Here is a 13,542-nt window from a genome sequence, read left to right as displayed (position 1 = left end):
TTAGTAGTAGTAGCCTTTATTTAAACTCAAGAGGTCACATTGTGGTTTTCACCTCATTTTCAAGTGCGTTGAGTTGACAAATAAACACATATACTAAGCAATAAACAACAATAAATAAAACATGGTAAACATAATCAACAGCATGCAATAGCTAAGTAAGTTAAATAAAAAAGTTAGTTAGTTACCCTAACCCAGCAGTGCGAGACACAATAGCCCATGATTAGAACCCTAAAATGACCATAAGCGGTAACATCTCCAACTTCAACATGTTTTGTAGTTGATTCCATAATCTAGGAGCTAGAGCTGCCAAGGCAGACATCCCCATCTGAGAGAGATGACAGTTTGAACTGACCCCGGACCTGTGCTTATGATGTGTCTCTGTTGTAATGGGTGATTGTTCTGGAGCTAAGAGCAGGACATTAGACTTTACACTGTTTACTTTGTTTTACCCTCACTTTTTCTTTTTTCTTTTTTAATCTCTCTCCCTCTTCCTTTATGCTAGGTTTATAAAGGTTGATTTATTTGAAATATATTTGTTTTATATGTGATGTTGTTTACAATTGAGCTCACCAAACCAAATCAAGTCAGGGGGGAAAAAAAGATATCAGTGTGTCGCATCATGTTGAGTACCCTAATCATTATGATGTCAAAGAGAATGATGACAAGTTTGTCTCTTTTTTTTAATGAAAGAGTACCCCTGAAGTGCAGTGCTGTTGACACGCTGATGACATAACCCTGCATTGGTGGCCCTTTGTGTTATGTTACTGCATTATGATGCTTGTTTTGAATTATGGTATTTATTGAGTCATTGAACACACATAAAAGTAGTAGTGTGTGTGTGTGCCTGGTCTCACTTCATTGTTAGGCTACCCCCTATAGTTAGGCCTGGCTAGATGGTGCTTCTGAAGCAGTGTTGAGTCTATGGTTGCATTAGATTGTGAATCTATAGGGATTGTAGAGGTATACTGGGGAATTGTTATCTGTTCATGGGAAAAAAGGGTAATTCGGCTCACAGCCGTTGTAGCTTTGATGAATAAAGGAGAAACACCCTTTTCTATTCCTCAAGTTTTTTTTATTTAGTTGTGTCCCGTGTGTGATCGATTAGCCTACTAGTCTAAGTTGTTTCAATTATACAGACAACCACGTTTCATGTGTTCTCTCCTGAAAGTGTGCACTGCGCTATCTGAGCAAAGACTAGCCATCCGCTTATCCTGGGTAAGAAAGTCAATAATTGCACTCTATTGTAAAATAACCTATATAAAGAAAAAAAGCTATAGTATGAAGAGTCCCAGTGAACATGGCACTCTCTACGTCTGTGTTTCTGTGAGTGACAAGCCAATTCCACCAATCGCAGCAATCGTGTCGACTTTGGAACCAATCGGCTGCGGCTTCCGGATTTCTCGTCGCCATTAGTGGGCGGGACATCTTCGCCAACCAGGAGCTGTCCGCAAAGCGTGTGTCAGCAATGCGAAGCTTCGGCAGGGAAAGACACGGCGAAGACAAGGCGACACGCACGACAGACTGGAGCTAGCGATCACAAGGGACCTGTTCTGATCGACCATGGTGGTGCGTTGATTTAAATACATGTTCTTTATGTGTGTAACAAGTTCATAGCTTCGATAAGGATGTCGAGTCGAGTAACACGATGCTGCTGAATGTATGCCAACCAATTGTAATTCTTCTCTCAAGACAGTCTCTACATCTTGACCAATTACAATTCAGCTTGTTTGATGGTTGGGTTCGCACGTTTTGTACGCCGGCGTTAGGCGGAATTTGTGAAGCGCGAGGGAGGAAGTATATTTCTATTGTAGTTACCCAGCCATTATGAGTTTTGACGTATTAACTATATATTTTAGTCTGGTATATATTTATAGCTTTGGGCTGCCGCGATGGGGTACTAGAACCATGTTTATGGAAATTATTTAGCAGACAAAACGGCCAAAAGTGTACTCTTCAAATAGATAAACCGAATGGATGTACAAACTCCACCCTCCCGGCCGTAAAAGGCTGCCATCTGTCAGAAAACGCCGTACCCTATAATCGAAGAATGGCATGCGCTTAGACCAATGAGCGTCTCGCCGGCTCGTCTACTATTGGATAATATAGCAATGTGGGCGGGGCATAAAGGATTGTAGTGGTGTTTTGTGACGATAAGAAAATGGCGGCGGTTTTCCCACCATATCAACTTTATCGGATTTAATGTCAACAGAAACGTTATTTTCTACGATTGTAGCATATCTTCTAATTGCTCATAAGACTGCTCAGCCGTAAAGTTGCTCGGAATTTTCTAACGGAACATCTGGAGATATCAGCTGGCTCGCGGCGGTGTCAGACCAGTTCACTCTGCCGTTGGTTTTTAAACTGCCGTTGGTTTTTAAACTTGAACGTTCTGTGCTCGTGCAGATGGGATATTATAATAACCCAGCTAGCTAACGACATCTGACCAGATAAACGAAAGCTTTCTTATACTAAACCATAATCTTAATGTTAGTTAACGTTATCTTATTTCACCTAGACATTCCCACTCACGTCAGCTAGTTTTAATATTTTGAAGATTTCATATCTGGGCAGCTTCATAATGGTGCTTTCCTTTGGTGTTGGATAACGTTCAGTTAGCTCAACTAGTTCAGCCAGCTACGTCACGCGTCCCAGTGAGCCGCTCCTGAAGCACTGGGATGATGGACGACTCCCGTCCACGGTACAGCAAGAGGCTGGTAAGAGGTTCACCTTAGTGCCTTCAGCTAGTCATGAGCTTTGTGGTGGTGAATGTTTGGTTGTCTGAATGGCCAAGAGAATTGTGTGTGTGTGTGTGTGTGTGGGGTACAGAAAAAACGAGTAGGAGGTTGTCTGTTTGCCAGGGGTGTGAGAGTTGTGTGTGTGTGTGTGTGAGAGTTGTGTGTGTGTGTGTGTGTGTGAGAGAGAGAGACACACACACACAGAAGTGTGTGGGACGTGCAAGAAGCGCAATGTGACGGGATTGGCTGAGGTGCTTACCATGTGAGCCTACCGAGTTGCGAAAGGATGCAAACGGGGAGGGAGGGGAGGGCACTGCAGAGGCGAGAGAATGACAGAGGAGGAGGACAGAGCGCCCGTTGGTTCATCCCTCTGAGAGGAGAGGAGGTGGATGGAAGTCGGAGGAGACTGGCCGTGGCCGGCTGAAGCAGGGCCGTGGGAGAGTGAGGAGCGAGGGATGCTGAAGGAGAGGAGGATGGACGGAGAAGAGGAGAGGACGAGGAGGGATGTAACGGTGTCTCTGAAGGTGCGAGGTGTGTAGCGTCTCCTCTCTCCTCATCCCCCAGGAGGCTGGGCCTGCAGCCTCTCAGCCTTCCCGGAGAGAGAGAGAGAGAAAGAGAGAGGAGGAGTAGAGGAGGGGAAAGATATGAGTGGATTAGCCTGCTGTGTGTGGAGAGAGAGGGCTGGCGTCCCGTGCTTCGTTCTCCTCACAGGAGGGGGGGGCACCCCGTCAGGCTCTGGCGTCGCGGCTGCCCCCCCCCCCCTCCAAGTTAATCACACGCGCGGTCTGTTGCTGTCATCTCGGAGCCTGCCGCCTGTGTTGTGTGTGTTTGGTCGGTCGGTCGGTAGGTACTGTGGTTAAGCCACGATGAGGTTGTGGCTTTCCCTACCAGGCTGAGCCCACATCCAGAGGCGTCCTGTCCTGTGGATGGTGGTGTCTGTGGGGGGCGGATACTGAGTCTGGGGGGGGGGGGGGGTACTGGTACTGAGTCTGTGGGGGGTTGTACTGGTACTGAGTCTGTGTGGGGGGGGTACTGGCAGGGTTGGAAATGAACAGTGGCCAGTCGTCATTTGCGAGCTAAATTCCTCTATGGCGAGACAGATTTTTAGCCGTCTCGCCACTTGGCTAGTTAGAAAAATGTAGATTCCCAATACTGTTGTGCTATTTCTAAATCAACTGTTTTGTTGTTGTTGTCGCGTGTCATTTCTTCGTGCCCTGTGCCGGTTGGTTTGTTGCGTGCATAACGTTAGTCATCAAAACTGCGCTCAGTCACTCAGATAATATCACCTCACATGCAAAATCAGGTTAAACAACAAGAGAAGTGAACATTGCGTAAATATGTGGAGGTTCATAGCCGGGGTGCAACCACCAGACAGAAAGACCAAAGGTCCAACACGCCGCCCTGGGGAAGTTACTGTTACCGTTACCGATAGTCAGAGCCTGAGTGAGGCGCAGGAATGAGCCCAGGGAGGAATGGCTGCGTCGCCCCCGGCTCCTCCGCCGAAACCCAAGACGAAGTCGAGGAAGTTCAATGAAAATTGGCGCCACAACTAGGCCGGTGTCAGGTGAACATGGCTCGACTATAACGCCAAGGACAGGGTCATGTACTGCATGCCGCTCCCATGCTGAGGACAAGAAGAGTCGAGGCAATGTGTTTGTGGTAGGCTGTACATCAGACTGTCTGAGTCTGAAGAAGACTGAACAGTAAACACAACTGGAGAGAATGGACCAATGACAGACTCCGTTTGACCAGCAGGGAGTACTCTGTACACTCCTTTAATATTTACACCGTTCCTATTTCAAGAGCTGCTGTTTATAGTTGGTGTCTTACAGTTGTCTTAATAAGACAGGCTAGGTTGTTGTTGACAAAGACAGTTCTAGTTAGCAAAGAGGGCTGCTCGTTTTTACATTCACTCATCTTGTTCTCATTTGAAAATTCTTATCCAGCCCAGAATAAACACATTATTTATACACTTGTGTTATTGTACTTAACTTCCCATTATAGAATAAACAGACCTGACCGGATCAAAGTGTAACTATGAAGGCATAGCCTAATGCTATTTATTCCTCCATAAATGTGACATTTACAATTTAGTAGGCGACTACTGAAGTTAAATGTTACCCAAACACATCATGCAATTCTCATATTTTCCACCAATATTATAGTACACTATTGATTGAGAATTGTAGCCTATATAAGAACAGTAATATGGTACTACGATGACTGCTTTATGCTAGTGATGTCAAAATACAATAGTAAAGCAACTTATTACTTTTGGCTAGAAAAAAAAATCTGGCTGGAGAGCTGCTTTTTTCATCTACTAGCTAGCTAGGCTAGTAGGTCAAAAAGTTAATTTCCAGCCTGGGTACTGGTATTGAGTCTGTCGGGGGGGGGGGGTTACTGGTACTGAGTCTGTGTGTGTGGGGGGGTACTGGTACTGAGTCTGTTGGGGGGGGGTTACTGGTACTGAGTCTGTCGGGGGGGGGGGGGGGGGGTACTGGTACTGAGTCTGTTGGGGGGGGTTACTGGTACTGAGTCTGTCGGGGGGGGGGGGGGGGGGGGGGTACTGGTACTGAGTCTGTTGGGGGGGGGGTTACTGGTACTGAGTCTGTTGGGGGGGGGGGTACTGGTACTGAGTGTTGGGGGGGGTACTGGTACTGAGTCTGTCGGGGGGGGGTGGGGGGGTACTGGTATTGAGTCTGTTGGGGGGGGTTACTGGTACTGAGTCTGTTGGGGGGGGTTACTGGTACTGAGTGTTGGGGGGGGTACTGGTACTGAGTCTGTCGGGGGGGGTGGGGGGGTACTGGTATTGAGTCTGTTGGGGGGGGTTACTGGTACTGAGTGTTGGGGGGGGTACTGGTACTGAGTCTGTCGGGGGGGGTGGGGGGGTACTGGTATTGAGTCTGTCTGGGGGGGGGGGGGGGGGGGGTACTGGTACTGAGTCTGTGTGTGTGGGGGGGTACTGGTACTGAGTCTGGGGGAGGGTACTGGTACTGAGTCTGTTGGGGGGGGTTACTGGTACTGAGTGTTGGGGGGGGTACTGGTACTGAGTCTGTCGGGGGGGGTGGGGGGGTACTGGTATTGAGTCTGTCGGGGGGGGGGGGGGGTACTGGTACTGAGTCTGTGTGTGTGGGGGGGTACTGGTACTGAGTCTGGGGGGGGTTACTGGTACTGAGTCTGTTGGGGGGGGTTACTGGTACTGACTCTCGCGGGGGGGGGGTACTGGTACTGAGTCTGTTGGGGGGGGGGGGTACTGGTACTGAGTCTGGGGGAGGGTACTGGTACTGAGTCTGTTGGGGGGGGTTACTGGTACTGAGTCTGTTGGGGGGGGGGGAGGGTACTGGTACTGAGTCTGGGCTGGGAGATGTGACTGTCTGAGCAGGAAGTAGGGCTTTTCTCAAGGCTGGTGTGTGTGACTGTAGCTGTCAGTGTGGTGGTGGTGTTGTGGTGGTGGTGGTGGTGGTGTGTTGTGGTGGTGTGGTGGTGGTGTGGTGTGTTGGTGTGGTGTGGTGGTGGTGGTGGTGTGTGGTGGTGGTGGTGGTGTGTGTTGTGGTGTGTGAGAAGCTAATAATAGTGTTGCTGCCGTGTCACCCTGTCCTCTGTGCTGCTGGCCCGGAGCCCGGCGGAGTCTGGTGCATCATCGTCACCACTGCACTGCAACAGCCCCCCGGTCCCTCTGTACCCACCCCCACACGTCTCTAAATCTGCCCGTCTCTCTCCGTCTGTTGCTCTCTCTTTTTCTCTCCGTCTCCGTCTACATTACATTAGTCATTTACATTACAGTCATTTAGCTGACGCTGTTATCCACAGCGACTTACAATAATTTAATTTAACGTAGGTAGTCAGTGTACTACTACAGTACTTGCCAGAATTCACAAGTGCATCTCTTTTCTTAAACAAGTGATTTAGAGCATAATCTAGTGCTGAAGGCAAAGTGCAAGAATAGCAATCTAGAATACAGTACTAGTACTATCTCTGTTCACAAATGATAGAGAAAGTGTGTGTGTGGGAGAATGATGACTTATTGTCATTGAGTTTCTGCAGCCCCCCCCCGCCCCCCCATCTCATGGGTCAGCTGGTTGTTCGTCGCCATGGCAACCTGCGTCCACCCGGGGACGGAGAGAGAAGCTCAGGAGGGGGGCGGACACGACGGCGTCTTATTGGTTGACCGTAGCAAGGCGGATCTGTTTGTCTATTGGTGTTTACAGGCCCTCCGGCACACGCGCTGTCCATCTGGGCCCAGTCCGTAGGGCGGAGGGGAGGGCACACGCGCTGTCCGTCTGGGCCGGGTCCGTAGGGCGGAGGGGAGGGCACACGCGCTGTCCGTCTGGGCCGGGTCCGTAGGGCGGAGGGGAGGGCACACGCGCTGTCCGTCTGGGCCGGGTCCGTAGGGCGGAGGGGAGGGCACACGCGCTGTCCGTCTGGGCCGGGTCCGTAGGGCGGAGGGGAGGGCACACGCGCTGTCCGTCTGGGCCCAGTCCGTAGGGCGGAGGGGAGGGCACACGCGCTGTTTGAATGGATGGTTTGGTTTAATTTTGGACACGGAGCCTCGTGTGGTTTGGTGGAGATCACTTTCTGCCCCTTGTTTCTGCTGCTTCCCTACTGCCCCTTGTTTCTGCTGCTTCCCTACTGCCCCTTGTTTCTGCTGCTTCCCTACTGCCCCTTGTTTGCCCCATGAGAAGGACTAAATGGAATCGTCTGAAAATGGTCGCCGTCGATCAACCGCATAATAATAAACCGTAAATGAGACTCTTGTGTCCCAATATTGTGAACTAGCCCTTTAATCCTGGTCTGTTCTCATGGGGCTGCTTGTCTGTCTGTGGGACCCAGATCTCAGACTTGGTGAGTTGGACAGATTGAGGACAGGGGGGAGAGTTGTCCCTCCCTGTGGCTGGCCGGGGGAGGGAGGGGCTCCGGGATGGACAGATGGGGGAGGGCGGGGCTCAGAGGAAGGGTGGATTATCCCTGGTTCATCTGCTGTGTCCCAGGGTCCGGGGGAGCTAGCAGGACTGGAACCACTAGTTACAGTAGCCCTTCTCTCCCTCTCATCCCCCCCTCTCTCAAAACCCCATTCATGACGTGTGTGTGTGTGTGTGTATTAATGGGGGAGTCCAGGAGGAGGAGACGGAGCCAAGTAGCTAGTGTGGGATTACTGGATTACTACATGTCTGCATGCACCTATTAGCCCAAGATAAAAGAATATTACACGTTCCTTATAATATCATAAGCGCCATCTGGATTTAAAGGACAATGCTCATTTTTGACAACCTGGACCTTATTTACGGCATATTATAAGCCGTTTGACTCATGAGATCACTTTGGTGTAGTTCGGAGGCATGTAGAAGAAATGTAAAATCCAGCGCGAGCCAGTATATCCATGTAATGGCGGCGGACGGGGCACTGAGAATGCATCTTAAAAAAATCTATTTTCTGCCGCGAAACGGTTGTTTTCATCAATCTGTCTTTATGAATCGCTAGTTGTGTTTACATAGAGCGTAGGCCTGTTGTGGTTTTTCACATGCCTCTGAAACGTCTTCAGAAACTAAATAGCTTCCTCACTTGCTCCAGCACGCATGCGCACAGCGTGCTGGAACAACGCTTGCGCGCTGTGCGCCTGCGTGCTGGAGCAAGTGAGGAAGCTATTTCATTTCTAAAGAGTTTCTAAAGATCATATTACAGAGGCATGTGAAAACCCACAACAGGCCTACGCTCTATGTAAGCACAACTAGCGATTCATAAAGACAGATTGATGAAAACAACCGCTTCGCAGCAGAAAATAGATTTTTTAGAAGCTGCATTCTCAGTGCCCCGTCCGCCGCCATTACATGGATACAACGAGCATTCTCCTTTAAAGAGCTGTTAACGATTCGTTACAGTCCGAGTTAAATCTCTGTTCTCTTCCTCCTCTCTCCAGCGCTCGGGCACGCGGCGCCGTTACCATGACGACGGCATCTCGGACGAGGAGATCGAGGGGAAGAGGGCGTTCGACCTGGAGGAGAAGCTGAGCAGCGACAGGTTCAGCTCCGACCGCATCAAACGCATGGAGGGCAAAGGTCAGCCCCTCCCCCCGCCACCCACCATACACTCGCTGTAGACTGAGGGAATAGCTGTTTTATTTGATTTGTGTGCGTCTGTCTGTGTGTGTGTGTGTGTGTGTGTGTGTCTGTGTGTATGTGTGTATGTGTGCGCGTGTGTGTGTTCAGACCTGACGTTTGAGTACATTCAGCGAGGTGGCCTGAGGGACCCGATCATCTTTGAGAAGCCGGATGGACTGGGCATCAAGTAGGTCTCCCTCCCTCTCTCTCTCCTGTCGTCTTATCCGCATCATTGAGTCTGTTCCCTCATTGTCAAAACTCATTAAAACCACCTGATATCAGATTGTTTCACTGACACTGAAACGGTGCAAGGGAAGTTTAAGAAGAAAAGCTTCCTAAGAAATTCTTAACTTCGTTGGTGAATGAGGCCCAATGTCGGAAGCTGGGATCGAACCGGGGATCGCAAGGTCACTACCTCCTGAGCTACTTGCCGGAATGAATGAAGGTTTTTGTGGACCTGAAGGAAACCCAGATCCAGACTAATTAGGTCTCACACCTGACCTGAATGACTGCTGCTGTTGACATGGTAACTGACTGTTCTCTCTCTCCAGGATGCCTGACCCCGACTTCAGTGTGAACGATGTCAAGATATTCGTTGGTAAGATTCAAGATTGGTTTTATTAACCATGTCTATGGTTCACACATACTAGGAATGTGACCAGGGTTCAGGCATACGCTGGTGTGGACGGGACGGGACGGGACAGGGAACAGGACAGGACAGGGAACAGGACAGGACAGGACAGGACAGGGAACAGGACAGGGAACAGGACAGGACAGGGAACAGGACAGGACAAATGCAATACAAAAAAAACAGTGCAAACAAAATACAGTGAAACAAAGTACAGTGCAATATACAAAACATTACTATTAAAAATGGAGGCACAAATGCAATTTTACGCAATATCTAGGGAATGGAGTGTGGAGAGTGAATACCCAGTGTGTGTGCAGAGGGAAGTGATAGAGTGAATACCCAGTGTGTGTGCAGAGGGAAGTGATAGAGTGAATACCCAGTGTGTGTGCAGAGGGAAGTGATAGATGAGCGCCGTTTTATCTATAGTGTGTGCAAGTTCATCATTCCACCCCCCACACCTCTCTTTCTCTCTCTCTCCATCTCTCCTTTCTCTCTCTCTCTCTCTCTCTCTCTCTCCATCTCTCCTCCTTTCTCTCTCTCTCCATCTCCTCCTTTCTCTCTCTCTGCATCTCTCCTCCTTTCTCTCTCCATCTCTCCCCCTTTCTCTCTCTCTGCACCTCTCTCCCCCTTTCTCTCTTTCTCTGCACCTCTCTCCCCCTTTCTCTCTTTCTCTGCACCTCTCTCCCCCTTTCTCTCTCTCCATCTCTCTCCTTTCTCTCTCTCTCTCCATCTCTCTCCCCCCTTTCTCTCTTTCTCTCTCTCTCCATCTCTCTCCCCCTTTTCTCTCTTTCTCTCTGTCTCTCCCTCTCTCTCTCCCCCTTTTCTCTCTCTCCATCTCTCTAATCCTTTCTCTCTCTCTCTCTCTCTCTCTCCCCTCTCTCTCTCTCTCTCTCTCTCTCTCCCCCCCCCCCCCAGGCAGCAGGCGTGTGGTGGATGTGATGGACGTCAGCACCCAGAAGGGGATAGAGATGTCCATGGCCCAGTGGAGGCGCTACTACGAGACTCCGCCCTCGCAGAGGGACAAGCTCTACAACGTCATCAGCCTGGAGTTCAGCCACACCAAGCTGGAGAACCTGGTCAAACGACCCGCCTCGGTGAGGAACGCACACACACACACACACACACACACACACACACACACACACACCAGGCTGGAGAACCTGGTCAAACGACCCGCCTCGGTGAGGAACGCACACACACACACACACACACACCAGGCTGGAGAACCTGGTCAAACGACCCGCCTCGGTGAGGAACGCACACACACACACACACACACACACACACACCAGGCTGGAGAACCTGGTCAAACGACCCGCCTCGGTGAGGAACACACACACACACACCAGGCTGGAGAACCTGGTCACACGACCCGCCTCGGTGAGGAACACACACACACACACACACACACACACACACACACACACACACTAGACTGCACTTAAGAGGTTAAAACCTCTATTTCAGCCTCAGAGAAGTGTCTCTTTTTGGTCGTATTCCGCTTGTCCATGTCGTGAACTCTAGGGGCGCGGCCTCTGAACCCAGAATATATAGGGGCGTGATATTCTAATTACCATAGATTCCAGCTGCCACATTTATCAACGCCCGATCATTCGTACTATGGGATTGGTGGCATAGGATTGTTTGATAGATCACACGTTTGATGGATCACACGTGGACGCAGTCCTACCATCATGTGTGTGATGGAATGTGTGATGGAATGTGTGATGGAATGTGTGATAGAATGTGTGATAGAATGTGTGATAGAATGTGTGATAGAATGTGTGATAGAATGTGTGATAGAATGTGTGATAGAATGTGTGATAGAATGTGTGATAGAATGTGTGATAGAATGTGTGATGGAATGTGTGATAGAATGTGTGATAGAATGTGTGATAGAATGTGTGATAGAATGTGTGATAGAATGTGTGATAGAATGTGTGATAGAATGTGTGATAGAATGTGTGATGGAATGTGTGATAGAATGTGTGATAGAATGTGTGATAGAATGTGTGATAGAATGTGTGATAGAATGTGTGATAGAATGTGTGATGGAATGTGTGATAGAATGTGTGATGGAATGTGTGATAGAATGTGCGCCAGTCTGATAAATGAGGGCCACTGAGCTGATTGGTAAGAAAATGCACACACCCCTCACCCCTGGTGTGTATCCTGCTGTCCCTGTGTGTGTGTATTTGTGTGTGTGCGCGTTTGTCTTTCTCCCTCTCTATGTGTGTGTGTATCTGTCTCTGTCTCCATGCAGGTGTGTGTCTCTCGGTGTGTGTGTGTGTGCTGACCTGGTGTGTGTGTCTCTCTCTGTGTGTGTGTGTGTGTGTGTGTGTGTGTGTGTGTGTGTGTGTCTGTGTGTGTCTGTGTGTGTGTGTGTGTGTGTGTGTGTGTGTGCTGACCTGGTGTGTGTGTCTCCGTGTGTGTGTGTGCTGACCTGGTGTGTGTGTCTCCAGGTGGACCTGATAGACTGGGTGGACAACATGTGGCCTCGACACCTGAAAGAGAGGCAGAGAGACTCCACCAACTCCATTACCGACATGCAGTACCCCAAAGTCCGCAAGTAAGACACACACACTGTTCTCTTCCTCTGCTACCTCCCTCTGTCCTCTCCTCCCTTCCTTTCCCCTCTCATCCCTCTCTCCTCCACCCCCCTCTCTCCTCTCTCTCTCTTTCCCTCTCTCTCTCTCAGGTACTGTCTGATGAGTGTGCAGGGCTGCTTCACAGACTTCCACATCGACTTCGGAGGCACGTCTGTCTGGTACCACATCCTCAGAGGAGGCAAGGTGAGGACTCGCTGCAACTACACCTCCCACAATGCACCAGCACAGACCGCTGGGGTTGTAGTTCAAAGATCTGTGCTGCTGATTCTGGCCATGCGCCTTCAGCAAACACCTTTGAAGCAGTTATATATTCTACGCGGAAAATCTTCAGCCACCCGGACTACCCACTTTGAAAAAAAACAAGTGGTCCTAAACTTTGGGATTGTGATTGACACAGTGGTGCAGCCAATGACTGTGGTTGTGTTGTTGGCGTGGCTCCTCCCCCTGGCGTGTCAGGTGTTCTGGCTGATCCCGCCCACGCCCCAGAACCTGGAGCTCTACGAGAACTGGGTGTTGTCAGGGAAACAGGGCGACATGTTCCTGGGAGACAAGGCCACCGACTGTCAGAGGATCGAACTGAAGCAGGGATTCACCTTCATGATCCCCTCAGGTACACACAAACACACACACACACACACACACACACACACACACACACAGGGATACACCTTCATGATCCCCTCAGGTACACACACACACACACACACACACACACACACACACAGGGATACACCTTCATGATCCCCTCAGGTACACACACACACACACACACACACACACACACACACACACACACACACACAGGGATACACTTTCATGATCCCCTCAGGTACACACACACACACACACACACACACACACACACACACACACACACACACACAGGGATTCACCTTCATGATCCCCTCAGGTACACACACACACACACACACACACACACACACACACAGGGATTCACCTTCATGATCCCCTCAGGTACACACACACACACACACACAGGGATACACCTTCATGATCCCCTCAGGTACACACACACACACACACACACACACACACACAGGGATACACCTTCATGATCCCCTCAGGTACACACACACACACACACACACACACACACACACACACACACACACAGGGATACACTTTCATGATCCCCTCAGGTACACACACACACACACACACACACACACACAGGGATACACCTTCATGATCCCCTCAGGTACACACACACACACACACACACACACACAGGGATACACTTTCATGATCCCCTCAGGTACACACACACACACACACACACACGCACACAGGGATTCACCTTCATGATCCCCTCAGGTACACACACACACAATAGACATAGACACACACAAGCATAAGCTCACTCCACTCACACACACACACACATTTGATCATGTATTGTGTGTGTGTGTGTGTGTCAGGTTGGATCCATGCGGTGTACACCCCAGTGGACA

The 13,542-nt window shown here is 49.8% G+C and overlaps 1 protein-coding gene across 1 annotated transcript in view; it reads left to right on the top strand.

Annotated features, from left to right (window-relative positions):
* Positions 1–2,278: 2,278 nt before the first annotated feature.
* Positions 2,279–13,542, top strand: part of kdm2aa (lysine (K)-specific demethylase 2Aa) — a 30,019-nt gene continuing 18,755 nt past the window's right edge. The window contains 9 exon segments of the mRNA XM_084454731.1: positions 2,279–2,714; positions 8,650–8,788; positions 8,939–9,017; positions 9,382–9,428; positions 10,377–10,555; positions 11,924–12,030; positions 12,160–12,253; positions 12,527–12,680; positions 13,510–13,542. The exon segment at positions 13,510–13,542 is cut by the window's right edge and continues 83 nt beyond it. Coding sequence (XP_084310857.1) covers positions 2,676–2,714; positions 8,650–8,788; positions 8,939–9,017; positions 9,382–9,428; positions 10,377–10,555; positions 11,924–12,030; positions 12,160–12,253; positions 12,527–12,680; positions 13,510–13,542 — 871 coding nt within the window. The 5' untranslated portion in view covers positions 2,279–2,675.

The sequence above is a fragment of the Borostomias antarcticus genome (genome assembly GCF_949987555.1).
Source record: "Borostomias antarcticus genome assembly, chromosome: 20".
NCBI classification, from domain to species: Eukaryota; Metazoa; Chordata; class Actinopteri; order Stomiiformes; family Stomiidae; genus Borostomias; species Borostomias antarcticus.
The sequence above is the reverse complement of the archived record's forward strand: the minus strand, read 5'-3'. Positions and strand labels throughout refer to the sequence as shown.